The sequence below is a fragment of the Colletotrichum godetiae genome (genome assembly GCF_030913485.1).
Source record: "Colletotrichum godetiae strain CBS 193.32 chromosome Unknown BDP55scaffold_5, whole genome shotgun sequence".
Taxonomy (NCBI): Eukaryota; Fungi; Ascomycota; class Sordariomycetes; order Glomerellales; family Glomerellaceae; genus Colletotrichum; species Colletotrichum godetiae.
In genome coordinates this window covers 1758101-1785686 of record NW_026851253.1, presented here as the reverse complement: position 1 = coordinate 1785686, position 27586 = coordinate 1758101, and the positions used below count along the sequence as shown (strand labels likewise).

The following is a 27586-nucleotide window of genomic DNA, read 5'->3' as shown; positions in this document are numbered from 1 at the left end:
GCTGGCGAGTGCTGGCCGAGCATGAGGCTCTTGCTCTGGACCGTCTGAATTCCACTGATGCACCAGGGATCTGCTCTGATCATGTTTTCCGTCCAATCTCTTCTTTATAAACCTGGGTGATCTCCCTCTCGGCACCAAAAATCTTTTTCTTGGCTATAGCTTCTCATCTTCATACGACATTCTCTTTGCAACGTTTCGTTTCATTCTTTTCAACTTCGAGTTCTGTGAACTCTTCCATTCTTTGCACTGCCTGCAGATCTGACCTCATTTTACCATACTATCTTACAAACAACTCTTCGCTTCATATCACGTCAGTCGACAGCACGCAGAAGGCCGGTCTTTTCTGTCTTAATCACTCTCGACCGTCGATAATCCAAACCTCGATCAAGATGAAGTACCAGACTATCGCTTTCGCCGCTTCGACCCTCGTCGGTCTTGTGGCGGCCGGTCCTTACCACCGTCACCACCATGTGAGGCGCGTTATCAAGCGTGAGGTTCCCCAGGAGCACTCTCACGAAGTCTTCCTCAACATTACCAGGGAGTTCCTGAACAAGGAGAACCCCAAGGCCATCGCCGACCCCGTCTTCGGCCTCCTTGGAGACGGAGCCGCAAAGGCTGGCGCCGGACAGGTTACCAACTTGGCCTGCTTGCAACAGGAGACCGCCGACCAGGCTTTCACCAACGCTAAAGCCGCCAAGGATATCCGCGGCATGTCTGCTGCTCTCGTCTATCAGACTCTTGAGCGCAATACTGCGGGTGTCGGTGTGAACAGCGAAGCTTGCACCGACAAGCCTGTCAACGCTGAGATCGCCGCTCTGTCCAAGAAACATCAAGACCCTGCTGCCGACGGCGCAGCGGCCAACAACAAGGAGGTTGCTCTTGCACTTGCCAAGCAGTTGGCCGCAGTCGGCGGTGACCCCATGTTGGCTCTTGAGAGCGGCACCTTCGCTCCTGGTGACAAGTCCGACACGACCTTCAAGGGTCTCAGCTGTGACACCGACACCGACCCTACAGGCTGCATCTTCACCGAGAAGAAGCTCGTTCTTGATGCTACTCCCGAAGAGATCACTGCCGCTGCTCAAGGTGTCACTCAGACCGTCACTGGCGGCACTGGCGAACTGAAGGCAACTCACATCGACATCACCGGTCTTGCCGTCGCTGGCCAGGCCGGAAGTGCCGCGGGTGCGCAGGCTTCCAGCACTCCTGCCAACGCTGGAAACAATGCCACGCCTGCCAGCGGAAACACCAACACCAACGACGCTTCTTGTGATGCAACCAGCTCCAACAATGGCGCCGCCCAAACCCAGGCCAACAACGGCACCGCTGGTGGAAACAACGGAAACAACTCCAACAACAACGGAAATGCCAACAGCGGCAACGCCAACACCGGTAACGGCAACAATGTCCAGACTTTTACCGGCGCTCTCGGTGGCGCCCCTCCCCCGGTCATCCAGAGCTCTGGCGACCGCCCCTTCTCCGTCAATGGCGACACCTTCGTCGGCAAGGGCGCCGCCCTTGGCCGATCCTGCGACGTCCAGCACAACGCCTGCGCCCGCGCCGTCAACAGCGGTCAGCTCGACGGCGAAGTCTCCCAGTGCGACGAGCAGAACACCCAATGCCGCGCCCAGGCCAGCCTCCGCAAGCGCTTCTTCAAGCGCCAGGCCACCGACTTTGGCTCCTGCAGCGACCCCTCCGTCGTCTTCAAGGACGGCCTGCCCGACCGCCAGGCCGCTGCCTTCATCGCCAACAACCAGGGCGACTTCAACCACGGCTCTGCGCAGAAGATTGGCATCATTGCTGGCTTCATCTGTCAGCGCCTGTCGGACAGCTGCAAGGCGCCTGCTGCTACCGTTGAGAGCTGCAACCAGGCTCAGACCGCTGCTGTCGCTGCCACGCAGGATGAGACTGCTGCGAACGTGTTCAACAGCATGCTCATTGGCGGCTCGGCTAGCGGTAATGTCACCGCTCGTGGTCAGCTCAGACGCTATTGATCAAAGGGCTTCAGAGGTACATTCAAATCGTTCGGATGGGCACAAGGAAGGTGTTTAGGATTGCATTGGGCTGTGTTTCCGGTGGCAATTTAGTAGCAACATTGAGATATCCTCTGCATGATTCAATGTCAGGAGTAGCGTTAGGTGTTTCTTGGAGTCTCGGTGACTCTTCAAATTGAGTCAAACTTTCATGCCTCACGTCTCTTTTGATTTGATGATGAGTGATCTTTCCAAGTACGAGTCCGCTGTGGAGGCATCGAGGTAGCGCACATCAAGTTTACGTGAAAGCACCGTATACATCAGGCGGATGCTCTCGGCTGTTGTCCCATCAACGGCCTTGCGGCTTGGGAGGAGGGCAGAGGAACGGTCCAGACTGGACGGCTGGCTGGCGGGAACTAAGACATCATCATGCCAGCGGCCCGGGCCTGAAAGTGTATGTTGATGAGAAAATTCCCTGTGGTCTCCTCGATTTTGCGGGGGAAGAGTCAGCATAGCCGATAGATGTAGAATCTTCAAGCGCAGCTGAAAGCTAGCAGCACCGTTCAACCCCTTTCGAGTTAGAGTGCCCGCGTGCCTGTTGACTCCCAACGTGAGCTATCCAAAGTTCAGCCAGCCTCTGTGTACGAGACATAAAGGTCTTAATTTGAGCGCAAGTCTATCACTGACTGTCCCTCATGTCTAAGAGATTGTGTGATAGACTCTGAGTAAGAGCCTGACGTATCCACCCCGGAAGCATGATATTGCACTAATAGCGGCTGAGAGTAAGACCAAATTGGCAAGTTAAGAAAAGAGAAAGAGAAACCTGACAAGTGAAGAAGAGCCATCACACAGTAGTTGTAAGTCACGAGAGGGGACCTTCCAAGATCATGCTGGCGAACATGTTGGAGTTCAGCTGCCTACAAGTAGAGTGATGGTGTAGTATAAATGCACAGGGCTGACATGTTGAATAAGAGTTACTACGTTCCCAGTGCCAACCATCTAACCCTGTTTACTCTCCCCCTTTACCAGTAATCTTTCCACGCAGAACTATCTAAAATGGCACTATCTGAATCCCCAGCTTTGGCCCCAAAAGCCTGCTACACATATCTATGGGCCGATACGTGGCCAAGCGGAAGCTCGAAAGCGACCTTCAAGGATCAAAACGCAGGTTCGCCAACATGATCGGCGGCCAGGAGCTGAAGCCAGATTCTGAAACTGTCTCCGGCCATTCCGATGCCATGAAGCGAATCAATGGTGGTGGTCTTACCCCCAAGACGCCAGGACATTTCAAGATTGGGATCGTCGGCTCCGGCGTAGGTGGACTTTTCACAGCTTTAGCCATTGACTGGATCAACGAAACCATCGCCAAGGAGAAGGGATCTAAGCACCTTAACATCTCCTACGAAATTCTAGACTCTTCGAATGAGAAACGGTTTGGCGGCAGACTTTACACTCACCGCTTCAGTGAGGATGGCGTCCATGATTACTATGATATTGGGGCGATGCGATACCCCAAGAATGCAGTCATGGACAAGTATGCCACAAACCAATTATTCAAATGCCGAGAGCAATGGACATAACGAATGAAGCCTTGACTGACAGACGACTTTTGGAACCTTCCGCCTATTCGAAATGCTCGGCACAAAGAAGGGCAAATTGGGCGACCGCACGCACGTCAACAATGCCCCAAAATTGATCAGGTATTACTTGAACGATGACAAAGGATTTTGCCCTACATTTTTCAACAACGTTCGTGAAGTTGGGAATCCATATCGGAAGGGTTTCACCGAGAAGGATCCTTTCGGACTGAACAAGGGTATTGCCGAAGACAAGCATCTCAGAGCAGTAAGTTAAGCACCTTCGAGGCCGTGGAAAAGTTGGCATAACTCACTCCTCCAATTCATTAGTCTCTTGACGAATAGCCTATGTACTCTTTTCGAGAATGCAATCGGCGATTTCATTGCATATATCAAGCAGCAGCTTGATAACTACATCAATGACGGAACACCAATGCCCGTTGAAGCTGAGGATGAGCTTTGGGACCTCTTGATGAAATGTGATCAGATGAGTGTCCGTCAGTTCTAGAGCTCGTGAGGACTTCCTCTTACCCTTGTTACCTACTGGGAAATGCTGATGAGGTGCTTGAAAGTGACGGCCTAATTCCTGGCTTCCCCATTGGCGCACCATTCGGGCCAGGCTTTAGTCACAACACCATTCAATGGCTCGAGACAGCCACTTGGTACGCCATTCACATATTCACAGCATCGAACTTTGGAGTTGGTTGCATCTAAGATCCTCATTACAGCGGCACTGGCTGGTATGATCAAAGCTTAACAGAAGCTATCTTGGAAAGCATTGACTTCTACATTACTGATGATGAGTATTGGGAAGGGCCGAGGGACTATCGGGTTTGGGACTTGGGGACATGCTGTTATTTGGTCTTCTCGTAACCCGTGCAAGTACCGACGACACTGATGTCCAGCATCACCGGATGGCCGTAGTCTCGGAGCCATATAGAGACGATCTCTGCCATTGCAGGAAGTACTTTGGTATCCCGTGTAATCTGTCTAAGCCATGCTGACTGCCAAGAGACTACGTCGCCAAGCATGAATCCTTCTTCACTGCTCCGAAGTTGGATTTGGCCAACAGAAATGCCACAGCTGCCAATGTACGTCATAGCTGAAGACCGAAGTCCCAAAATCAATGATCCCCAAGGCAGGGCAGAAACCCGTGAGATAAGTTATAAAGAGTGAGTGACCTGTCTGCACCTTGGATTGGACATCAAATTGAACTTGGCCGCTAGGGGGCTTCAGTGCGATTTTTACGGAGTACCTTAATACCTGCACACAAACTAAAAGACAAAACAACACCCTAGTACATTATCACTTGAATCTTAACAAAGAAAACAAGCGAGCTTCACACTCAACATGAAGCTTCTCATCGGCATCCTTGCGACAATTTTGACGTTTGTGGCAAAAGCTAAAAGCTTCCGATTCCATAACATTCAAAAGCGCCAAACTAATTCGACTAGCATCACTATCCGTGATGTAGTAGCACATCCAAATGCCACAGGAACGTGGCCCATCAACGGCATTGATGTGACGAAACCACTTCTGGACCCGCCAAGCGACGACTACGGCCCCGGAAATGGTTGGAGCATCAACATTGCCATTGCCACCAACATTACTGCGGATAAAATCAGCACTTCGGCATCGAATCCTGCAGCCATCACTCTCGAGGCGCCAGCAAATGCTTTTCAAAACGTAAATTCGTCGACGAACTACACTGAGAATTACGATATCTGCTCTTTCGCCTGGTTTGAAAATGTCTGGACCGTGGAAGAATTGGAGATGCTCCAAGATGATGTCAACGGGTCCTGCAACGGTATCATTTCCGATGAGTGTATCCAAGAGACAAAAGAGGTCCTGGGGGGTAAGCCGTGCTATAGCTTCAGGGGCTTCGACCTGCCTAAAAGCTGCCCACAAGCACTTGCGTTCCCCTCGTCTTTTCGGAGTAAGTGAATGATCTTTCTTATACTTTCCCGTGGCAGACCTCACACTATAGACTAATTACCTTCCCCACCTAGGAAACGTGACTTTCAATCTGCCCACCGGAACTTCCACCAACGAGGGTTCATCTTCTCAACTCTTCGGCATATGGGGACCTTATTCGAACAGATCGGAAGCTGATCTACGTGATGCGTACGACACGGCTCTTACGAATGTCTATCCCCTGCTTCTTACATACACATATGAAGTTGGAGAGACTCGGTCGAATTATAGCGTCTTTCGATGTGTTCGAGCCAATAACATTGTACAGGGAAGTCGCGAACCAGGATCCTTTGGAAGTAATAGAAGAAGCTCTGCAGTTCGGGCTTCTTGGTCAACCTGCTCTGCAGCTATTGGGATGCTTCTATCATTCTCACTCACTATGATCCTGTAATCAGAACTGTACATGTAATCAGAACTATTCAAAATTTGGCTGCCAGTTTACCGATACATCAACTGGATTTATCCAATTCTTCAAAGACTGCCATATAGCCGATGAAAGGGCGGTTCCCATTCGTGGACTAAGAGTCCCAAGTCTTCCACAAGATTTCGTTTTTAGTGATACAATGACTTTACCCAGTTGAGCCTTGGGAACTTGGTAAGTTGTCAACGAATTACGCGAAACATTTCGGTTGCGTCTTCCGAACGACCATGTTACTCCAAATCAGGCAGGAACTACTTTTAACTCGATACAGTGTGATTCACGGCCTGCACATAATTTCCCAACTGTGCATAGCTCTTTGGCCTTTCGTCGATCCAGTCATTTCCTGGAAATCAAACGTTCTCAATTCTTTTCTTTCTTTCTTTTTGGTTTCTGAGGTAAGTTTATGCCTGACTCCAGTATGTCGGCAGGTTTGTATACGTTCATGCTGCGGATCCCAAAACGCATCTGATAAACGATGTTTCGGGTCAGAAATGGGTTTCCTTGACTGGGTTCGAGCAAACTCAAGGAGCGCGCAAGCCATCGTGCTTCAAAAGGAAATCCAATTATTCCCCCGCTTTGATTCGTAACCGTCTGAACTAATCGCAGTTATTGAGTTTATCGATGAGTAAAAATTTAAATTCACCGAGACGGGAGCGGACTCGGGCAATGCAATCTCAGCGAGTCGCATGTAGTAGGGCAAGGCGAATGTTGACACAGTTGAGATCATGCAACTACTAAACAAGTTCAAGTTCCCAACTTCACATACCGGGTTATGGAGAAGAGCTGGACACACTGCTCCGAATCTTCAATCCTCTATCCTGCTTCTCGGAGATGCTACGTTGCTCATCGAATTCGAAATTTGACTACTCGTTCAACGGGGTGTCTAGAATGTGACGTTATGATATGATGGCCCCCTTTTCGCCTTACACCAAACTTGCCCAGGACGAAGCCAGTACTTCAGAGCAACAATCCTGGTTTAAGCAGCATTGGTCTCGCGGAAAATTGCACCTTGCGTACATCCTCTTGTTGGTCATTGTTGCGGTCATTGGCAATCATGCGCCTCCAATCTTCCAAACACGGCCCGCGTACTTTGGAGCAGAGCCCCTAAGATCAGAGATTCGTCGTACGTAGCTACGAGTTACTACCGTCTCGAAGGATTCCGCAAGCTGACGGCGAACAATAGTGAAAACCTCTACATACGTCTTCCAGCAAGACTACGCCTACGCGATGCCGCCTTCCCCAGAAGTTGACGCTGCGTGGTCTTCCCTTCTCCCCCAAAACGGCGGCTTCTTCACACACCCAAGGATTGCGCCAACGGAGAGCTGCGTGGCGGTCTTCCATCAGATCCACTGCCTAGACATGCTCCGCAAGGCACTTTTCGAGGCGCGTCTCGGTACTACGGAACACCGGAGACACGAGAAGAACACAACATATTCGAGCGAGGAGAAAATATATCCAAGCGAGGCGGAGGAGCTCAATGCATCGCACGACATGGATCATCTCGGACATTGCTTTGATCTCTTGCGACAAGTTATCATGTGCAGACCTGTGCGTACACTCACTTCTGTTATGGAAGACTCCTTATAGCATTTCAAGTCTGCATGCTGATATAGTTCGGACAGGATCTGACGATCGAGGTTGCCAACGTCGTAGTCGACGGTGTGACGGGTTTCGACACGGAACATCAGTGTATTGACTGGGCGCAATTGATGGACTGGATGGAGAAGAATGAGTGAAATGAGAGGGTCGAGTATGTGTAAGACCTGTGGGGTTTGAAACTATTCACGTAGGGTAGGTGTTGCGTTCGCCTTTCTGTGTCTTGTCTATGGCAGAGAGACACATTTCTTCGAGGGGTCACCTCATTCCCTCAATTGATGGACCTCGGATCTACCTGCCGTACCAAGTTCAAACTCGTTTGAGTGACGTAGGCGTAGACTTTGCTCTAGCTCCATGTAGTAACGTCACTAGATTTAGCTTCTTAGCAATGGACGATAGTGTGCCCAACGGGATGCTAAAGTCCTTAGATCACTAGGTACTTCGTTGCAACCAATCGAAAGTTCGGTGGCATGATTAGAGCTCCGTCACTTTTTGTTGCTCTCAAGGGGGGCGATAGGTTCAATGTTACCACGCACTATTGTCTCTCAAGTGCGAAGTACGGAACCTTGGCCCATGTCATTTGACTTAGAAAGACACAGTAAAAGGACAGGTATCGGCAAAAGGGTGCTACCCGTTGCGTTCGAATATTTGACCAGTCGAATGGATAACAATTAGTTCTGAGAGCCAAACGCATCTCAATACTGAGTCTCACAGCTTCGATTGAGTTGACGCCAGGGAGTCGCAAGCTCCCAACTCGGTTCATAACATGGCATATATCGTTCACTGTCTCGACATCCTCTGGTTGCTTAGCTTCATCGACGTCAGCTGTGCACATGAGCCGCCTGTCTCTCCAGTCACGCCGCATACCAATTCCATTGGTCAAACTAGCTTGTCTGGCTCGCTTGATAGCCTTTCGAATCCGAATGCTACCGGAAGCTGGCCAATTTTCGGGATCGATCTATCAAAGCCACCCTCAGAACCCCCGAGAAACAACGAGTTCGGCCAAGGAAATGGATGGAGCATCAACGTCGCAGTTGCCACGAATGTTAGTCAGGGTACTATGAGCAATTCAAACCCGTCACGAATCAGTCTTGACGCCTCAGATACCCCACTCGCAAGTGGAAACGTATCTGACGGATACCGTGTCTGCTCATATGTCTGGTGGCAGATGGGCTGGACCGAAAACGAAATCAAGATACTCCATGACGATAGCGAAGGCTCATGTGGTGGCGTCATCCCACAAAACTGCATTCACGATATCAGAGAAACAGCAGCAAAGGTCCAGTGCGACAGTTCTTTGGAGTCGCCGCTCTACGGGATCGGATTCAACATCCCGACGAGTTGCAGTGATTCAATGGCTTACACAACGGCAGAAAGAAGTGGGTGGCTCCTTGATTGGTCATGTTCTAAGGGTGACTGACATGCAAAATTAGAAAATCTAACCACGGAGCTCATGTCAAATGGGTCGGACTTTTCGTATACTTTATTTCAGTCAATTGCACCTTATAACGTTGTCGGAAACGACAGTGATACCAGAGAGGTCTACGACTATGCGGTGACACAGGTCTGGCCCGTGATGCTCTCTTACAGTTATACCGAGGAGAGTGGGACCTCAAACTACACGGTCTTCCGCTGCGTTCGAGCTAATAACATCACCGCTGGAAGTCGGTTGCCCGAAAGCTTTGGGAATAGACCGAGCTCATGGGCTCAAGTCGAATCATCATTCGCGAGTCTATTTGTGGGCTTGCTAGTTGCGACGATTGTCTCGAATTGGATGTGAAGGATCTAGGCGGTGCCATCAATCCGCGATGGAGACGCATTCATCAGTTCTAGGAGAGTTGTCCATGGAGGTGAAGTCTGGATTCGTTGCCGTACACAAAGTACTAGAAGTTGACGTGCACTTGGCACTGGAAAGATTCAAGGCCGAGATGCCGCGAGGCATCAAAATCACGCTAGGCCAGAAAAGCTGTCAGACTCAATGAAGTTGAGAAAATGGCGAGCATGAGAAACATGCACACAACAACATTAACGTGTGCAAACCTTGTCTCAGTTAGACGTGTAGTCACTAGTCACCTTCTTGACTTTCTTTTCCTCCTCGAGAAATGACATGAGGGATACTAAGAAGGCCAATGAATTCCTGCATGCCTGGTGTCAATGTTTGTGCCCCCTGCTTGTGCATTGCACTCTGGGTGCGGAGGATCTGAACCGCGGTCTACGCGTCGGAGATAGCGAATGAGAACGCGAAAAGCTTCGGGCGTGCAAGCGAAGCACAAAGATGACTGCATTTGAACCTGCAGTGTAACGGGTCGAATACCACTTGCCACTTTGTCTCGGTCTCGGCTCGTACCGTAGCGAGGATCTTCACACAGGTTCCCGCCATAAGTGAACGTCATCTGGGCTCCAGGGTTCATCTAAAATACGCGTGGTGTGATCGTTAAAGCTCGTGGATCATAGACTGTTACTCATTCGCATTGAGATTCGATTCATAGAAAACCCTACGAAAGAGCAATCATGGTTGTGCTCACATCCTCTCCTAGACGTAAAGGAGATTTGATGGAAAAGTCAGCTGAGCACGGCGTATTGGAAGAAGGTTCGCTCCATATTTCGAATCATCTTGGGAATAGGCAATTGACTAACCTAAGAGGAAAACTTCACTGCTGCAGCTACCTCGTCTCCTATCACCTCTAACGAAGACGCCGATTTATCTCGCCTGGGGCTTCAGTCGCAAGCAAAACGAGACATTGGCCTATTGGCTATTGTGGGATTGGGATGGAATATCTGCAACAGCTGGTCCGCAATCGCAGCCACACTGGTGATCTCAATCAGCTCCGGAGGGCCTGTCACTCTGCTTTACGGCATCGTCCTCATTTTCGTATTGGGAGGCGCGTGTGCGTTGAGCATGGCCGAGATCGCATCCGTCTATCCTACTGCCGGAGGACAATATCACTGGACCAGCATCTTAGCACCCAAGCGGTACAGTCGTGGACTGGTGAGACTCTCCGCCGGCAAGTCCTCTGTTATTTGCTGACGTATGCGAGTTTTAGAGCTATTGTTGCGGTTGTATTAATTTCCTAGGCTGGATCGCTAATGGAGCGGGCTTCATCATTCAAATGCCGGTTATTATTCTTTCGCTCGCATCGTACCTTGATTCTACGTACATCCCAGAAGCCTGGCACATCTTCCTCGTTTTTCAGGCATTCAACATTGTATTCACGGCATACAATATCTTCCTGATGAAAAGGACAGCTTGGATCCACGACGTTGGCTGTAAGCACCCTACGAATCATCTTGAGATACCTTGGAGCAAGCAGCTGATTAATTACCACATTGCTAGTCTTCCTATCCTTAGCCGGCTTCTTGGTTATCACAGTGACATGTTTAGCGCGCTCAGGGCGGAAGCAAGAAGATTCCTTCGTATGGACCACGTTCATCAATGAGAGTGGTTGGCCCTCGAGGGGCATAGTCTTTCTGACTGGCCTGCTTAACCCTAATTTTATTTACTCCGGCCTTGATGGCGCGATACACCTGGCAGAGGAGTGCACGAACTCTTCATCAGCCATACCAAAAGCCCTTCTTTCCACAATAATCATTGGTTTTACTTCGGCCTTCACGTTCAGTGTTGCTATGCTGTACAGCTTCACTGATTTTGAGCCTGTGCTCTCATCTCCGTACGCCCCTTATTCTCCTATTTCGGTCCCTTGATTAGCCTTGGCAATAACCTTTAGCAGGACAGAACGGGGTTTTTCAATTGCATGGATGATTGATGAAAAGCACTGACATGGGATCAACTTAGGTTACCTATTCTCGAAATTTGGTCCCAGGCCACCGGATCTAGCGCAGCAGCAACGACTTTCGTGCTTGTGCTATCTTCGTGCGGATGCTTCGCTTGCACGGGGGCCCTTCAAACCGCCAGTCGACTGACTTGGGCATTTGCTCGCGACGATGCCATTGTTTTCTCCCCATTCCTTCGCAGGATTCATCCTCATCTCGGCGTACCCGTCAACGCGCTTCTCGCCAACTGGGCCCTCATATTCGCTCTCGGCTGTGTCTTTCTAGCATCTTCGACAGCTTTCAACGCCCTCGTCGCCACCGGCCTGATCCTACAGCAAGTCAGCTTCAGCTTTCCTGCTGCTTTGGCACTATATCATCGATTCAAAGGAGCGGCTGCTTTCCGTCGTGTACTTCCGCGGCGAAGTTTCAAAATACCCCTTGTCGTTGGTGCTGTTGCCAACATCTTGACAATTGTGTTGGGACTGCTGGCGTTAGTGTTCTACGACTTTCCTGTTGTAATGCCTGTTTCAGCTTTGAACATGAGTAAATAACTTCTCACACCCCGGGTTTACAATCACCAATTGCTAATACAATATCAGATTATGCTTGCGTGGTACTTGGTGTAATGGGGCTCTTTTCGGTCGCGAATTGGTTTGGGTATGCCAACAAGAGATATAGAGGGCCAAGACTTGATTGAAATCATCGTATTGCTTAGCAATCGCATTCTCAAGCCGTTTAGAAAGATTATTTTCCACTGAAGTACCATAGGTTCCAGCCTCATTTAATGAACTGGAACAGAAGACAGGCCTGATATCAGGCAAATCATCGAGAGAAGCTTGATGCTTGCAAGTGCCTCTAAGCCTGCCATCAACACGGCTATGGCCCAACAAGCGTCTCCTGAATTCCATAGATTCTCCTATCATCTCGTGGGTTTTCTCTCTATCGGCAATTCAGCAATGGAGAGATGGTGGAGAGATGGTGGAGAGATAGACAACAGCATCAAGGCGCACATGTAGTTTCATTGTATGAGATTATCTTCCGCAACAAACCATTCACGTAATTCTTTTGCAGTCATCGGACTGGAGGTATTCTGCATGACATATTTTCTGAAGTACTGGGTCATTGAAAATCCAGGCCTAGACCAGTAATTTAACGATTTTCGACAGATCAGTAGTTCCTCTTCCGGATTTCTACACATCCCAACCTACGTTCGACAGCAAAGCTGCCCTCCATGCCGCTCAGAGAAAGTAAGGAAGCTCTACGCGTGATGCGACAGATGTTACATGACAGTGCAAGATGCCGAAAATGGAAAATTACCAGAAGTAGCAGGTATCATCAGCTTATGCCCCGTTGTTCCAGTCCGGGGCAGTGGTTCGTGGCATTCCCTCCTTGGTTCATTCGACATGCCATATACGGGCACTTGCACTTGCCCTGCACGTATGCTCCCAACACAACTTGGCAGTCTTGGTATTTTGCTTCCTCCATGGCCTACTGATTGAATGGGGGAAATTTTGGCGCTTTTGTCGATGTTGCCATCTTTGGAAGGAGAGCAATGAATTTCTGGACGGACAATGCTCCTGCCTGGAAATCATCTCATCTAGAGCACGAAGATACATCGTTCGACTCAAGGTAGTACTACTGGAAACGATCAAGTCACCTGAATCATATTCTGGCCACTGAGACATGAGTTGTTGGCCTCCTGCTGGTGTGTTTCGATCAAAATGATCACAGCCCAATCACGCCATCGATAGAGCCGCTCTTGCACCAACAGAGACCGTGTGGCTGGCAGCCAACCTTTCGCGCAAGCTGATTTCGATTCGATGTAGAGGGCACGCCCATGCCTGAAGTCCAAGTTATAAATGACACGAAGAACTTCCATTTGTTCTACCCGCGGCCTGCACCGCCTTACCTCCCCTTGCTCGCAGATCTCAACGAAACCATTCACCAACATGCCACATTCTAAACCAGAGAATAAGCACCAATGCGCTATCTGTCAGCAAAGGTTTAGTACCAAATTGGGCCAGAAACAACATAGGCGCGCAAAACACAGGGATGGAGCTTCTACAGTACCGATCAGAGCCGCCGAGCCTATACATCCTCATCCGGTTTTGACTCAACCAGTCAGAGCCACCACATCTATACCCTACGATCGAACCGTGAACCAGCTAGCCAGAGCCACCGAACCTGACCGTCCACGCCCGGTGGTAGCCCAGCTGCCATTCAGAGCCACAAGGCCCGTATCCCCCGATCTGATTGTGACCCAGCCAGTCAGAGTTACCGAACCTAGCATACCTATGCACACCACATACCGGGGCAACATCTACTCGCCCGCAGTCGAACAAAATGCTGTTTGGAGCCGAATGACCGATTTATGTCACCCAGAGGAAAGACTGCGGAAGGAAGGATACACTCTACCAACTACAATTGCCGATACGAGACAAAGCTCATCTAGCTCGGTGTCGAGAGCTGACCCACCCTGCCCCGATAGAGACCCATCCAGTCCAAAACATGCGGCTCTCGTGATAGACTGCGAGATGGGCGGTGCTGAGAGAGACGAAGACGAACTGATCCAGGTCACTATTCTCGACTTCCTGACGGGCAATGTGTTGCTGAGCCGCCGGCTCGTGAATCCAACAAGACCCATCCTAGACTGGCGTGAAAATGTCACCGGTCTCAATGCGACCAAAATGTCTGCAGCTCTCTCACGGAATGAAGCTCTGGACGGCTGGGAAGCCGCTCGCGCTGAACTTTGGCGCTACTCTGATAAGGAGACAATCCTCATCGGGCAGTCAGTCCGCAATGACCTACGTGTGCTACACACCTCCCATGCGAGGGTCATTGATTCCGCCATCGTCACTGCAGACGCCGTGCTCGGAGCAGAGTCCAAGATCAAGAAGAGATGGGGTCTGGAGGCGTTGTCCAAGGAACTCCTAGGTATCCAGATTCGTTCTCCGATTTGGGCGGCTGACGGCGTAGTCCATGACGATTTGGAGGATTGTTTGGCGACGAGAGAGGTGGTGTTGTTTTGTGCCAACAACCCTGACAAGTTGAAGAATTGGGCTCAAAGGGCGAAGACATCCTTCTACAAAAGAAAGGGAACAAGGGCGGCAAGCCACGGGCTGGGAAACCACCGGCTAGTATACCCTCCAGGCACATCCCCTACGTGAAAAGAGAGGCGTCTGAGGACGAATGGGGGGATGAAGACGAACAGCCGTTGAGGTAGGAAGATGTGGTAGGCTAGGATACATGGCCGAAGTCGCCCCCAGACTCAGATTAGACTAGATATGCCAAAGTCCTGTCTGTCCCAGTATGACTACACCATTGGCTACACGGAACAACTCGTATGACTTCATGTTGTTAAGCTGTCTAGATTACGTAGCACGTTTGCATGTAATATAGATAACAAGCAGATTTCACCTCATCGCCGAAGAATCATTGATTTCCGAGAAACAACAGTGCTGAGCTTGAGAAGGGCATAGTCATGATGCATCAAATTTAATTATAGACCGAATTTCTTTAACCCAGTGGAGTTGACTCCCCCCTAAATGGCCGTTGCACCGAGTCTCTCTTTGAATCATCAATTTTCCAAACGCCTTTAGTATGCTTGTCGTGTAACTCCCAATTAACACCCTTTGCCAGACGGTGGAAAACCTCATGCTCCTCCCCAGGAATACTCTTGAAGAACAACGGCTCCCATGTCTCGCCCTTCTTCTTCTCTTCTGCCCTCATCCGCCGCTGCGCCTCCTCAACCTGGCTCTTTGCGCTGACCGTCTCGCGGAAATCGTTCTTGCCGAGTCCTTGAATGACACCGTTCCATGCGCGCCTCGATTCCCAGGGATCTTGGGTCGCAATCGGCTCCATTTCCATCGGTGCTGGTAGATTCTCCAGAGAGTCGACCTCGTATTTTTCGAGTATTTCTCCTGTCCTTCCATCCTTGACTGTCCAGCCTTCGCTCCAGCATCCTTGAAGCTCGTAGATTGTGTTCTTCTTGTCGTTCTTGTGGTACATCCGCGCCTCGAATGAGTTCTTCTTGCCTCTAAGGAATCCGCTTCCGGAGAACTTGATCTCTGAGATGTAGCCCGTATTGGAAACGATGTAGTACGTTCCCAACACCTCTGGGTAAAGACACGCGTTGAGGAATCCCCGAACCTTGACCTCCGGCAACGGAATCAAGTAGTCCTCATTATATCGGTCAATGTGAATGACGGCGTGCCCAATCTGTCGAATATTCACAGTGCTCGAAAACGTCATCTCCACCCGCGCATACCCGTCGGCGCGGATGCCGTGCTCTTTGCTGCCCATGTGCATGGCCGTGATGGGCGGGTGATGGCTGACCTGCTCAGCCACGAGCTCCGTCCTCGCCTTCCTATCCGAGTCTGTCCATGACGCGAGGAACAACTCGCCCAGGAACGCGTTGAGGGGCTTCTTGATGCTGACGTTTGGCGCGCCGGCTACGTAGAACTGGCTGCGCATGGCGATGAGGATCATGCGTAGCACCTTCAAGCTGCGCTTCTCCGGGTCCGATTCCAGTGCCGGGGCGACGAAGACGCCGGGCCGCTGGCACCAGCAGTGGCCGACCTCAACCACTGATGACGGCGCCAAGAAGGAGGGCGGTGCGGTGACATTTGAGAGGTCTCCTTGGACGGAGGAGAGGAACTAGAGCGGTTCCCTGTTAGCGGGTTTGGTTCTTTTTGGGAGTGCTTGAATCATGTGCTGGGTCCCTGCTGATGGGGCAAGCAGCGGTTCTGGAATGCGTTGCTGTATACCTTAACAAGATCGCTGATCCGTGATGAGAATGATTTTGTATCCATCTTTGCTGTGTGTATATGTGGCCTCCGTCTATGAATCGCCTCCTGGAAGTAGTTTTGCTTCTAGATGATAGCTCGTTGTTGTTGTTATTTTGATTAATAGGATATCGAATGGCTGGAGGCCTATGTAAATGGCCAAATGTCTCGACTCTGTCAGGAGCAGTTGTTTCAGCGCCGTTTCAGTCGACACTGGGCACGTCCAAAAAGCTTCAGCAAATCAGTGGGGTCGAGTAACAAAAACAATAAAAGGCTGGATAGATCAACATATAGCAGCAAGGAACAGAACACACTCGAGATCACTACTGTCAAGGGAGGGGTTGGGAACGCTGCTTCTTTTGAGATGAGAGGCCCTTCGTCTCCGTCTTCAAAACTAGCATGTGAAAGGGGTCGTACAAGTCGTGCATTACTACATTGGCACATACCAAGAGCTCTCTAGAAAAACGACCCCGGTCTCACCCGCTGCCCCGTTACCCGCGCGATGACCGCCATGCAGACTCGTCTCTTACTGTCTCCAGTCAAGACCCAATCCCCCGTCCGTCTGAAAAAACGCGGCCGCGTTTCCCCCCTGCTCAGCCCTCGCTCGGCGCTGCGCCTCCCGGGGGGCTCGTGCTGTCTTGCCGCCGGCGCAACAACGTCCCGCCAGGGCCATCCACGTCTTCGGATCGGACGAAATGGCCGCCAGCTGGCGGATCGTCTGTCTCGCCGAGTCTCTTTTTGACTTTCTTGTTCAGACGACTCAGGTTCACTGTCTTTCCGGAACACACACGGCACGTCACGCACCCAGAGCCACGGGCGCGCCGCACATTGACCCTGGTAACCCTCGAAATGCGCGCGAAAAAGATGAGGAGAACCTTAGTTTACTGAAGCTTGAGCAGATGGAGGCAGCTAAACCCCGTCGGACCGCAACTATAATATAGTAGACACCGGCGCTAGGGCATAGGGCAGCTACCAGCGCTGCATGTTTCCTGACGAGTTCCCCTCATGCGTCCAATCACTGAAACACACTTGTCCCGACGGTCACGACTTGTTTGGCCCCGAATCGTTGAGCTTGCGGCCTGCCTCGAACCATGAATAGCGCTAACTACCTCAGTATGCAAGTAGTCTATTGAGCAAGTTATTGTCCCTTGCCTTTTTCCTTCACAGCTCCTCGGAGATCTGCTGGGCCTCATCCTGTCCAGGGACGTCAATCACGTAGTAATCCCTCACCAACGCAGTCCCATCCTCCACCGTCTTCCACACATCCTCGGGACACGTCTCGGGCTTGAGAACATAGCAAATCGGGTCCGGCTCCCGGGGCGGGATGTTCTTGATGTGCCACGTATCCTTGACGCCGATCGTCGACAGCTCGTCCGTGACGGGGATGAGTCCCGTCGCGATGTCCCGATTAAACGTCGCCCGCATGAAGATCTCGTACGCCGTCACCGGCTGGTAGGACGGCACCTCGTGGCCGGCTTGGTAGACGCGCGAAAAGCTGTAGTTGCCAAACTGGCGCGTCATGCCCGTCACGCCGTCGGGGGTGATGAGTGGGGTGTACCCGGCGTTGGCAAAGTCTATCGATCGGTTGTAGGGGATCGCCAAGCTTGCCTTCTCGCCGCCGACCCAGTTGCAGGCGTAGTCGCGATCTCCATCTGCATGCAATAGCGTTAGGGACAACACGCAGTCGTCAAAAAAATGGGAGACATCGAGACTCACACATCATGTGAACTTTAACACCGCTATCGAGCAGGTATCCGATTGACTCTCCGAATCCACCCAGGATCATGTCTATAACAGTCGATCAGTATAATGTTCATCTGAAAGCACGAAGTTCTAGCCAATGGGAACGGAGCCATTGTACCGAAAGTGTGTTGAAAGCTGATGCCCACTGCCCCCGATGATTCCGAGTAATTCACGGGCACGCCAAGCGACGACAAAACCTCGCCTTCGGTGAGATAACCGTACAAGTGCGGGGCCGGGAAGGGGTCGTGTTTCCCGTGTCCGATATCGTACCACCCTCTTCCGTCGGGCAGGCTCTGGTAGATTTCGGCGGCGTTGAAGCCGCATTCGGTGAGGAAGTCGCCACAGACTTCGGTGTAATTCTTCTTCACGCCGTTTGCGATGAGCGGTCCATGATCCTTAAGAGCTTCCTGGCAATTGAGGATTTGCTCCTTGCAGCCGTTCGGGCGGGTCCAGTTGTACATCAATGCATCGTAGATGGACTCGTTGTAAACTTGGATTCCATAGGTCTGTACGGACAATCAGAACTATTCCACATCGCATCACGTATAAATGCCCAGGCTCAGTGCATTACTCACATTGTTGTACGGGTAGGTGATCCAAGCCTCGCCTTGGATCGACAGATCAATCAGACCATTGACGATTCCAAGCGTGTCAAGGTGGATGTACTGGGCATTTTCCTCGGGCGAAGAGCCATTTTGAATCAACTCGTTCTGCGTCTGGAAGTGGCGGAAGATCCCAGGCGCGTAGTGTCCTCCATACGACTCGGCCCACAGGCTAATTCGGTCATCGACGGGTTTGTAGCCAGGGAACTCGAAGAACCAAGTCTGCGCAAAGTGCCAGAGAGCGTGGGCAGCATGCGCAGTGGTGTTTGATGTCTGCGAAAGCTTCTGGCTTGATGCAGTGCCGTAACGGTAGGTGTAGTTACCCTCGGGGACACCGTCGCTGAAGTCGGCGGGAAACATGCCCCATGGCCCGTTCTCGTAGTCGTCGGCGGCGGCGTGGATGGTGATGTTGGTTGGAATGTCGTAGGAGAAGCCCACCTGAGTCGGTTGGTCGATGTAGAGGAGGTTGACTTCGTTGTTCCAGCTCCATGGGTTCAGACGAGTTGTCTTGGAGTCTTCGTTGACGAAGCAGGGCCCATTCTCTTCAAGGAGGCCCATGATCGAGGAGCCTCCCGGTCCGCCATTGAGCCAGATCGCCAACGGGGCATTTTCGGGAGCTTTGCGCGCCTCGAAGAACCAGAAAAATCTGTAAGGACCAGTGTCAATTCCAATTGATGACAAAATACGTTGGGAGAGGTTTGCTACGTGTTGATTGGGTAGTCTTGAGCTTCCCCGTCGACGTCATTCAGAGTTCCCGAAGGTAGCTGCACGTATCCGGCGTAAGACTTGACTCCCGGCGTGGTCTCACAGATACCAGGCTGTCGGGCAAGAAACAATCAGCCATGGAGCTCTACAATAACTGAAAAGAATGCACACTCACCTCTTTGTACGAAATAGTGACATTTTCGTGGAATTTGGACTTGAGGACCCTGACCCCTTCGGGGGTGGGTGGGAACTGCGCGGCCGCGAGCCCGACGAGCCCTACAAGCGCGAATGAGGCCGAGGAAAACATCTTCATCAACACGACTAACAAGAACAACCCATCAGACACTCTCCTTCGATGCGATGGGTAACTATGAGAGTGTATTTATTAAAAGAAAGCGTTCCTAATCAGCTTCTTTCGCATGACGTGACGCGTTGCACACGTCCTGAAGGATCGGGAGAACGAAGTCAGAGTGGGGTCAAAAACTCAGATAAAGCTCTATCCAAAGCTCCTGATTCGACAAGAACTTGGACCTTCCTATCTCGGCCGGCGTTTAGACCTGATCGGCTTCGCGGCACCCAGCGGCACGGAGCAATTATCTTCGAGCATGACAGGAATCTAGCTGTAAATGGTTAATGCTGACATTTGAAATCTTGCAGAGTTGATGTCAGTGTTACTTATGTTCACGATCTTGTTGGACCAAATCAATCCTTACTTGCTGGAATCTAGGACTTCGACGTTTATCTTGGCACAGCTTGATTAGAACTTGTGCGGAAGTTGCAGGATACGACAGCCTGTATAATGCAATCTCGGATGCAAATCGAAGGAGAAATTGCACTTTTCTTGTACGTTGTCTTTGATATTCATGGCTGCTATGCGCGAACCAGGTCGTGAAACTTCAGACACTCTTTCTTCGGTCACGTTACCCTTTTTGAACTGGGACCGGCAAGGTTTGATTAGATTTTGCCTAATCACGGGGAGATAGGCTCCAGATCGAGATTTCGCCAACGACTCTTCAGCAAAGTCCATAGACCCCGACGAATGCCAATGATTGACAAAGTTGATCCATCATCATCGACGACACGATTCGAAGTCCTCTGCTTGACTTAAGTTGACTCCCCGCCAACCCATCTCGTTCCCCACGCGCTCAGTGTCTGGTTCTTCCCACCACATCCACTAGCGCTCTTCTGAACCAGAAACTCGTTGACCTTTTGCGCCAGGAGCTCATGGACATGATACGTAATATGCCCCGAGTTATACCAAAAGTACTCATAAATCGGCTGACACCCGTACGCAGCATAGTTGGTATCGATATCCCAGGCCTTGTAGCTGGGGCAGAACGAGGTCGTGTTGGTGAATCCATAAGACGCCGCGTTTTCAAAGACCTCTGTAAGCCAGCTGTACGTGTCAAAGACTAACACAGTCGCATCGGCATGCTTTTCCGAGAACGCCTTTGTTGTCTGGTTGACTACGCTGTTGAATGTCTTGATCATATCTGTGCTTGGCAGACGGGCTGGGTTGAGCTGCGATGCAGGCTGCGTTCATGGTCAGTGAGCTCGTCACAAATATTTGCCCAAGTGACTGAGATGACTGTGACGTACGTTTTTGTCGAGCGGAGGTAAGTTCAAGAACAGAAAATTGCGATGGCCAGCTTTGTAAACTGTTTCTAACGCTGCAAACTGCTCGGCGATGACTGCAGTGTACAGCTCCTCCCAGCTACTCAGTCCATTGACCGGGAGTTGGAAGTTGGCCATGTCGTTGATGTCATTAATTCCAATGTAGGAGGCAACGAGCGACTTTGCGGGATCGGCGTTGATGACCGACTTGCCGTAGGTATCCCATTGTTCAACCTGTTTCTCATACGAGATGGTGTGGTTCCAGTGCAAAGAGACGCTGGCCTATTGTTAGTTTTCTCTCGTGTCCTTTGGATTGGATTAGTTGGCGATTCTCTCACAAGGTAGTCGAGATATCAGCTCCGGCGTATGCAAATCCCCATAGCTGCTTCTCGCAGTCCCGGGGGCGGCCCTCCTTGCAGCCAGTGAGTTCTTGAACCCAGTTCGGCCCGCCAGCAGAAGATGTGTTCTGGCCCGGAACGATGCGGTCGCCGAGGAGTTGCTCGGGCGTGAAGGAGATGTTCAGCTGAGATCCGATGAAGCTGTATGCCCAGCGACCTTCGGTTCCTTGGACGAATGTGTAGGAGTCACCAAATGTGAGTCTGTCCCCCTCAATTTGCTCCGTCAGTGAATGGCATGTGGACATCTTCGTCGATCCTTAGAACTCACACGTGTTCCGTATTCTTCCAACTGAAGGGAGTTTCAACAGCAGCTGGGGAGGCGATCGCAACCGCTGCTGCCCAGCCGAGCAGATAAGCCTTCGAAACCATCGTCACAGCTACTCGCCGATCACTCGCTGCCAGGAAATAGAAAACCGAAAACCTCCCAGAGTGCAACGTCAATATGAAAAATATTACTCCAGTAGACTTATAAAGCACCATCCTCACCCCCGAAAGCCAACCAACCCCCTCCATCTTCCCCGCTTCATGGTCAAATGCAAGCTTTGTCAAGTGGACGCTACTGAAATGAAATGCCCCTCGTGAAAACCGGCGGGATGGCACAAACACCACCTAAAATTACGGCTCGCAGGGGACAGCAACCCACTGTTCCAGGGCATTGGGGAAGTGATTGGGCGGACTTTCTCGTCTCCACCAGTGAGCGTGTGGAAGCCTAGCATCCCATCGGCCGTTCGCTGAATCGCTTGCCGAGTTGACCAGATTTGCGGATAGAGTTTCCGGGGTAATCAATTATGGCTTTGAGGAAAGGGGTCTTAGGCATTTGACTACGTTATGCGTTGCTATCATCACCATTAAATCTTCAATATTAATTGCATGTGTGTAAGCGTGCCATGTCTGGCGTCGCGAAAGGTGGTGACTGAAAGGCGTATCGTGATTGTTCCTCTTCTCGATAGCTCGTTTACCAGAGCATCCAGCCGGCTACTGCCAGCACAATAGAGCCCCGCGCCAACAATTGATCCGCAGATCCGGTGCTCGGTGTAGCAGTGGGTGTGTTCACGCCTGCACTCAATGTGGGTGCGATTACAGGCGTTGAAGCCAACGTGCTAGTCAACACGGCGGATGAGCCGTTGGATGCTGATGGCATGGAGGACTGGGTTCCCGCCACAGCAGTAACAGTCACTGTGACGGCGGGGGCAGCAGACGTGGAGGTCGTCAATTTGATGCCACATACCGCCTCAATGTCGAATGTGAAGGGCATATTCCGAGCCTCGCACTCTAGAGTCTGTCGTTGTATAGAATCTAGGCAACATTTTCGTTAGTCATAATTCAGCTTTAAACCAATTGAGAATGTTTACCGGGCAAGACAGATGCGGCGCACTTTTGGGCCATGCAGCAGAAATATCTCTCACGATACTTTTGCTGGGTGCACATGCATGCAGCATCATTTGTGCAGGAGCCCCCTGGAAAGCTGCCGAAGAAGCAACCATTCTGCGTTACAGCAACGTCAGTACTCGATTAATTGCTAGACAAAACTTCAGCTGAGCTCTACACTTACATCGCAGTCAGCGTTCCGGTTTTGCTCTTCCTGATCATACGGCATTCCCATGGCCAGGTTGGCACCAATCCCGGCCACTACCAGGGTAGTAAATAATCGTGACATGGTGACAGAGTTGGTTACTAAACGAGTGACAGTGCTGAATAGCGAGTGACAATAGCGAGCAATTATGTGATGAGATGAAGCCCGAGATCCTGAGAGGAAGAGACTGAGTCTCAAAAAGCACGAAGAAGCTGCCTATTCATACTCTCACGAGAAGCATTGACAACAGACAAAGGTCCCCAAATTTCGATCAAGCTTATTGCTGTGCCGTTAGAAACGTTGCTTCGGCCGATTTCAGCTCAGGTTACCTAGCCTGATCTGGGTAGTCGCTTCGTGTTTTCACTGTTAGGCTATTTTTGAATCTCACGGCAGTCTGGGACTACCGTCATTTGCTGAACTCTGGCGAATTGAATGGTGCGTGCTTACTTAGCGCTCTGGTTCAATGCTACCCCGGATATTGCAAATTTAGCTTGATGTTGATTTTGGCCTCATCTGGAGGCAGTGCAATTTGTAGCCATATGCATCTTTGCCTTCTGGACCTTAGAATGAGGGCTTTGCTTGTAACTTATGGTCTGTGGTTCGTGGAAAGGAAGATGGAAACAAGATTGACATCAACCCTCCGAAAGAAAGAAACTGGTGGCCAAAAGCATGCTAGATGTATTATGCCGATTCTTTTTCTACTCATTATGTTTCAGCAACAAACGCTCTCGCGCCGTTTTGTGAACTAAAGTTATACAAATCATTCTTCTTACCGTTCATCATTAGCTTTTCAACCTCGACTCAGCACCTTGATACATGAATAGGGTAGATGCCATCCTCCCGATGATTCCCAACCGAAATCTTTCGCTCTAGGTCTCCCAGAGAACTCTTTTCCTAGCCCGAGTGCCCAATATCAAATATTCTACTGCCTCTTTGCAACTTTATCCGATGTCTTGATGCGCAGCTTTTTGCCAAAAATGAAAAGAAGAGGGATGCCGGTAGATACAACCAAGAGCATGATGGATAAATAGACTGTGAACTTCATAGGTCCTATTTGAAAATGTTGTTAGCAAAGAAGTTCGCCAACGACAAAGCCTGAGGCATTTAAAGACTCACCCAATTCTTGAAGCCAAGTTGTTACTTGTGTATTGAGAGGAAAGGATATGAAAACACGCAAGGTGGAGACATTAACCAACACGGGACCAGCCCACTGGGGGTAACTCTCAATGACATAGTTCTGCACGATTGGCGCTGTGATTAAGGTAGATGTCATGAGAAAGAAGGTTCCGAGAAGTAAGACGGCGTAGTGGAGATGATTCTGGTCGGCATAGCCAAAGACTAGAGCACCAGTGATGGCGAAGAAGATGGGCAAGATGAGATTGGGGAGCTGATGCTCGGCTTCACGGCCGCCTTTCTTCTTTGAGATCCAAAGCGATACGGAGTCGGCGACTGGCCCACCGACAACGAATACGACGATAGTTGACAAGATTTGCGGGATTTGCGAAAGCCCAGTCAGTTCGAAGGGAATACTGTTCGTTCACAGGAATCGATTAGCATTCTGTTGCCAATAGGGATCAGTTGACCAAGCTGGTGGCCGGATGCTTACCCAGCAGCTAGTAGAGCGAATGAAGTCGCCTGCCCAGTAGCACCCATAACCATCCCAAAAGCAACCTGCAACAGGGTACACCATAAGACGGCAGGGAACATGGTCGTCTTCAGAGTGGCAATGATTTGGAGGCCGGCATCTTTCCAGTGAGTCCCGCTCTGGAAGAAACCAAGATCATCCCATCTCGTTCGTGCACCGTACGTGGCGTAATCTAGCTGAGTGCGGTCCTCGCCGGCAGTTATGGGCCAAAGCTGGTGTCCGGCAAGCTCTGCTTTGGATCTCTGTCTGAGGGTTTCGGGGACGAATAAGATGAGCATAATCCAGGTAAGAACACCAACGGCAGAGGTGATCCAGTAGATCCAGCGCCAGTCCCAGTTAACGGCTATGTATGGACCCAGAATCCCGAAGAGCATAATCATTGGGCCCTACGTGAACATCAATACGTTAGTCACCTGCTGAGAGTCGCGACAGGAAGTGATGGTTTGACGCATCCCTCGGTATAAACTTACCTGACTGGCAACGATGGACGCCACAGCTTTGTTCCTCTTGTGCAAAAACATCATGTCCTGAACAATCAAGGGAAGCAAGGCCTCAACAGCACCAGATCCTAGCCCATGGAAGACTCGAGCAGCAATATGACTAGTGAGTGACTTGCTGTATCCGGCCCAGAAACCGCCGCCCCACGAGAAAGCCGATGTAAGGATGAGCACAGGACGCCTTCCAATAGCAGCCGTAAGAGGGACCAAGAGATACGTTGCAACACCGTTGCTGAGCATGGGTATGGTTGCCAAAAGAGAGACAGACGTCAGAGAGACAGGAGTAACGCCGGGTGGCACAACGCCCAGAGGATCCGGGTTGCCCTTGAGGTCGGCATGTTTGAGAGTTGAGGCGGGATCGACTCCAGAGTACTCAAGAATGAACACGGGTAAGAGGCCAGCAACAGCGATTTCGGCAGCAAGTGAGACGGAGCCGACTGCGCTTTGTTAGAGAGATAACCCCCGTCCAAGTTGGTCGGAAGTAGCTTACAGAAGCATAAGGAAGCGACAGCAAGCCACTTGCGCCATTCAGGCAGATTCAGCGGGTCCTTAGGGTCAGGAGTAGGAGTCTTCAGGGCAACAGTCAGTCTCGGTGATGACTTCGGGTCCATCAGGAGTGCTTCACTCACGGGTACAAGCCGAATGTTGCCATCCTTATCATAGATCTCAGTACTCCCAAGTACTTCTTCCTCGTGAACAGCAGCCTCCTGCTTCTCAGCCGTGATAGTATCAATAGATTCAATCCTCGCGAGTCTGCGTCCGCCTTCCTGCAAAGCCTGCATCGGGTAGCGCGGTGATGCCGGGGTCAACGCCTGTGAATGCCGAAAGTCCACAACGCTGAACGGGATGAACATCTGCGAGCTGCGCTTGGCGTACTTGTCGATCCTCGATTCGCGTCTACCGCCGCTCACATTGTTGAAGTCGATTGGGACGAGAAGCCCATCATTTTTGTCGTCGTTCATGATTTTTTGAGTTTAGATTAGGGGGGGAAGTATAAAGGTTAACGTGGATAAGAAAGGGGTTTGAAACAGTCGCCTCGAAAACGGGTAAAGAGAAAGTCAATGGTAAAGACACGGACGGTATTTTCGCCCTGTCCGAAAGTCAGCAGGGAGAAAGGAATTAAACGAGCGAGGAAAAAGTATGAAAAAGCATTGAGATGTTGGGAGGAAGAACCCGGACCGGCCGTGTAGAAGCTAAATTGTCCCGATATCAGTATTTGGTCTTTTCATTGAGGGTTTGGGTCGCGTATTTGTCTTCGAATGAGGAAGATAGTAGATGGGAATGTTGAGACTGAAATTGCAGAAGCAAAGACGGGGCATTTTTACACGCGGCAAACTAGTGCAGATCATCGGTAAGGCGCCCCCACGTACCTTGTGCTATGTGGTATTTCCGATCTTATCCAGACATCTGTGGTTTTCCTCCGATCATCTCAAAACTGTCACAAATGAATCTCTCCTTATATCAAGTAATCGTTGACAAGGTCTTACCAAGAGACCCGGAATTGCCAAAAACCTGGAGCCAACCTCCCGGTAAAACGAGAGTCTCACCAGGATCCGTTCCAAGACATCTGATGGGATGACAGCAAATGTTGTTTGTAAATGGCGGTACCTGCATAGCGCTCATGCCAAAGCACCCATAAACGGGAGTCTCCGCGACCTCTTTCGGTATTTTCTGCGTTCACGGATTTTCCGGTGGCATCAGATGTCGTAAGAATGCTCTGGACTTGGGGAGCCTCCCCCCACAAAAACCCATGGTCATGTGCAGTGGAATACCCTGCAACTCTCGCGCGGCTCGTAGATACATGTAGGTAAATGGGATGGGCCGTGAAACCGCAGCCTTTGATTCAATCGTCCCATGTTCCTATAGACAGTGTTCCCATTACACAGTGTAGTGGCACAATGGCATGAGAAGATGGCAGAACCTGCGGGCCCTATGCTTGTTCTGACGAAAAAAGATGAGGCTCAACAGTGTGTTGTGTGTTGTGTGAGGTGCCACATTTATGCATTTGGACGTGCGTCAGTCGACAGTTGGTCTTACTGCCCCTATGGTTGTAAGATCATCGCCTTGATGAGTAGACGTCACGAACGCGCAATCTGACGTAGGAAGAACAAGAGACGATGAGTGTACCAATTTAGTAAAATCCGTAACATGGTTCGCAATAGTGAGTACAGATCCCTAGAAGCTGAAGTCTCGAATTAATTGTGAAAGCTTCTAGAACGTCTCAAGACCAATGGAAGGCACTTCTAGGAATGTGCTACAAGATTGGATTCTCGTGTGTTTAGCAAAAGAGATCGCTCGATTGGTTGCCCCGCAAAGTCTGATCAAAATGGCCCGAAACCTTTCGAGTCTTCAGAGCATGTGAGGCTGGGATAGGGCTGTTTAGCGGATACATGGGGCTGGCGGGAGCCAAAAAGCTCGAGGCCGTGCCTGGTCGCGCCGAACCGGCGCCCGTTTCCAGTTGACTTTTACTCTCACAGTGTATGGTAAGACATGATGTTAGCCTCAGCTTAGCTTTACTCGTTAGGTTATCGAGTCGAGTGTCGGTCCAACTCGTAGCAGTCAGGTACCAAAGCATACTACCTAGTATAAAGTATAAGCGCACACTTTCCTCAATCTTCAGCGACATACTAAATCTGAAAACATGCAGCTGTTCTGAAATCTTAGGAGCATGGACCTGATCCGGGACGCCAATGCTTCTTCCCCGCCAAGCTCTCGA

At 50.6% G+C, this 27586-nt stretch overlaps 12 protein-coding genes across 12 annotated transcripts; 7 read left to right on the top strand and 5 right to left on the bottom strand.

Moving 5' to 3' along the window:
• Positions 1-236: 236 nt before the first annotated feature.
• On the top strand, positions 237-2002 carry BDP55DRAFT_318293 (uncharacterized protein). The gene has a single exon (XM_060566748.1). The coding sequence runs from the start codon at positions 390-392 to the stop codon at positions 1989-1991; it is 1602 nt and encodes a 533-aa protein (XP_060434839.1). The 5' UTR covers positions 237-389; the 3' UTR covers positions 1992-2002.
• A 1077-nt stretch (positions 2003-3079) lies between these two features.
• Positions 3080-5861, top strand: BDP55DRAFT_711700 (uncharacterized protein; the record flags this gene model as incomplete). Its single annotated transcript, XM_060578188.1, has 9 exons — positions 3080-3504; positions 3671-3815; positions 3912-4040; positions 4109-4209; positions 4276-4378; positions 4576-4638; positions 4904-5483; positions 5557-5671; positions 5728-5861. 9 exons carry the CDS (start codon positions 3080-3082, stop codon positions 5750-5752), a joined length of 1686 nt encoding a protein of 561 aa, XP_060434838.1. The 3' UTR covers positions 5753-5861.
• Positions 5862-7004: 1143 nt separating this feature from the next.
• Positions 7005-7678, top strand: BDP55DRAFT_524121 (uncharacterized protein; the record flags this gene model as incomplete). The annotated part of the gene is made up of 3 exons (XM_060567795.1): positions 7005-7065; positions 7126-7490; positions 7565-7678. Coding segments are annotated over 3 exons (540 nt in total), but the record flags the coding sequence as incomplete, so codon positions are not given.
• A 448-nt stretch (positions 7679-8126) lies between these two features.
• On the top strand, positions 8127-9487 carry BDP55DRAFT_318280 (uncharacterized protein). Its single transcript, XM_060566747.1, has 2 exons — positions 8127-8917; positions 8972-9487. The coding sequence occupies exons 1-2, from the start codon at positions 8305-8307 to the stop codon at positions 9316-9318; spliced, it is 960 nt and encodes a 319-aa protein (XP_060434836.1). The 5' UTR covers positions 8127-8304; the 3' UTR covers positions 9319-9487.
• A 527-nt stretch (positions 9488-10014) lies between these two features.
• Positions 10015-12350, top strand: BDP55DRAFT_602548 (amino acid/polyamine transporter I). Its single transcript, XM_060571063.1, has 6 exons — positions 10015-10128; positions 10202-10527; positions 10583-10805; positions 10873-11206; positions 11332-11852; positions 11909-12350. Exons 1-6 carry the CDS (start codon positions 10050-10052, stop codon positions 12004-12006), a joined length of 1581 nt encoding a protein of 526 aa, XP_060434835.1. The 5' UTR covers positions 10015-10049; the 3' UTR covers positions 12007-12350.
• Positions 12351-13843: 1493 nt separating this feature from the next.
• BDP55DRAFT_764875 (exonuclease) lies at positions 13844-14529 on the top strand (the record flags this gene model as incomplete). The annotated part of the gene is made up of 1 exon (XM_060580929.1): positions 13844-14529. The coding sequence occupies one exon, from the start codon at positions 13844-13846 to the stop codon at positions 14474-14476; it is 633 nt and encodes a 210-aa protein (XP_060434834.1). The 3' UTR covers positions 14477-14529.
• Positions 14530-14825: 296 nt separating this feature from the next.
• BDP55DRAFT_542602 (oxysterol-binding protein) lies at positions 14826-16120 on the bottom strand (the record flags this gene model as incomplete). Its single annotated transcript, XM_060568328.1, has 2 exons — positions 14826-15965; positions 16076-16120. 2 exons carry the CDS (start codon positions 16118-16120, stop codon positions 14826-14828), a joined length of 1185 nt encoding a protein of 394 aa, XP_060434833.1.
• Positions 16121-16662: 542 nt separating this feature from the next.
• On the top strand, positions 16663-17144 carry BDP55DRAFT_318178 (uncharacterized protein). The gene has a single exon (XM_060566746.1). It carries the CDS (start codon positions 16789-16791, stop codon positions 17032-17034), a length of 246 nt encoding a protein of 81 aa, XP_060434832.1. The 5' UTR covers positions 16663-16788; the 3' UTR covers positions 17035-17144.
• A 110-nt stretch (positions 17145-17254) lies between these two features.
• Positions 17255-19450, bottom strand: BDP55DRAFT_627796 (serine carboxypeptidase; the record flags this gene model as incomplete). The annotated part of the gene is made up of 6 exons (XM_060571809.1): positions 17255-17745; positions 17810-17881; positions 17955-18342; positions 18412-19084; positions 19144-19256; positions 19319-19450. 6 exons carry the CDS (start codon positions 19448-19450, stop codon positions 17255-17257), a joined length of 1869 nt encoding a protein of 622 aa, XP_060434831.1.
• Positions 19451-20247: 797 nt separating this feature from the next.
• Positions 20248-21524, bottom strand: BDP55DRAFT_627795 (uncharacterized protein; the record flags this gene model as incomplete). The annotated part of the gene is made up of 4 exons (XM_060571808.1): positions 20248-20676; positions 20743-21034; positions 21096-21356; positions 21424-21524. The coding sequence occupies 4 exons, from the start codon at positions 21522-21524 to the stop codon at positions 20248-20250; spliced, it is 1083 nt and encodes a 360-aa protein (XP_060434830.1).
• Positions 21525-22110: 586 nt separating this feature from the next.
• On the bottom strand, positions 22111-22812 carry BDP55DRAFT_724680 (uncharacterized protein; the record flags this gene model as incomplete). Its single annotated transcript, XM_060578918.1, has 3 exons — positions 22111-22451; positions 22508-22640; positions 22708-22812. 3 exons carry the CDS (start codon positions 22810-22812, stop codon positions 22111-22113), a joined length of 579 nt encoding a protein of 192 aa, XP_060434829.1.
• An 838-nt stretch (positions 22813-23650) lies between these two features.
• Positions 23651-25652, bottom strand: BDP55DRAFT_543115 (major facilitator superfamily transporter; the record flags this gene model as incomplete). Its single annotated transcript, XM_060568383.1, has 6 exons — positions 23651-23778; positions 23845-24257; positions 24335-24759; positions 24844-25307; positions 25361-25439; positions 25500-25652. The coding sequence occupies 6 exons, from the start codon at positions 25650-25652 to the stop codon at positions 23651-23653; spliced, it is 1662 nt and encodes a 553-aa protein (XP_060434828.1).
• Between the last annotated feature and the right edge of the window lie 1934 nt (positions 25653-27586).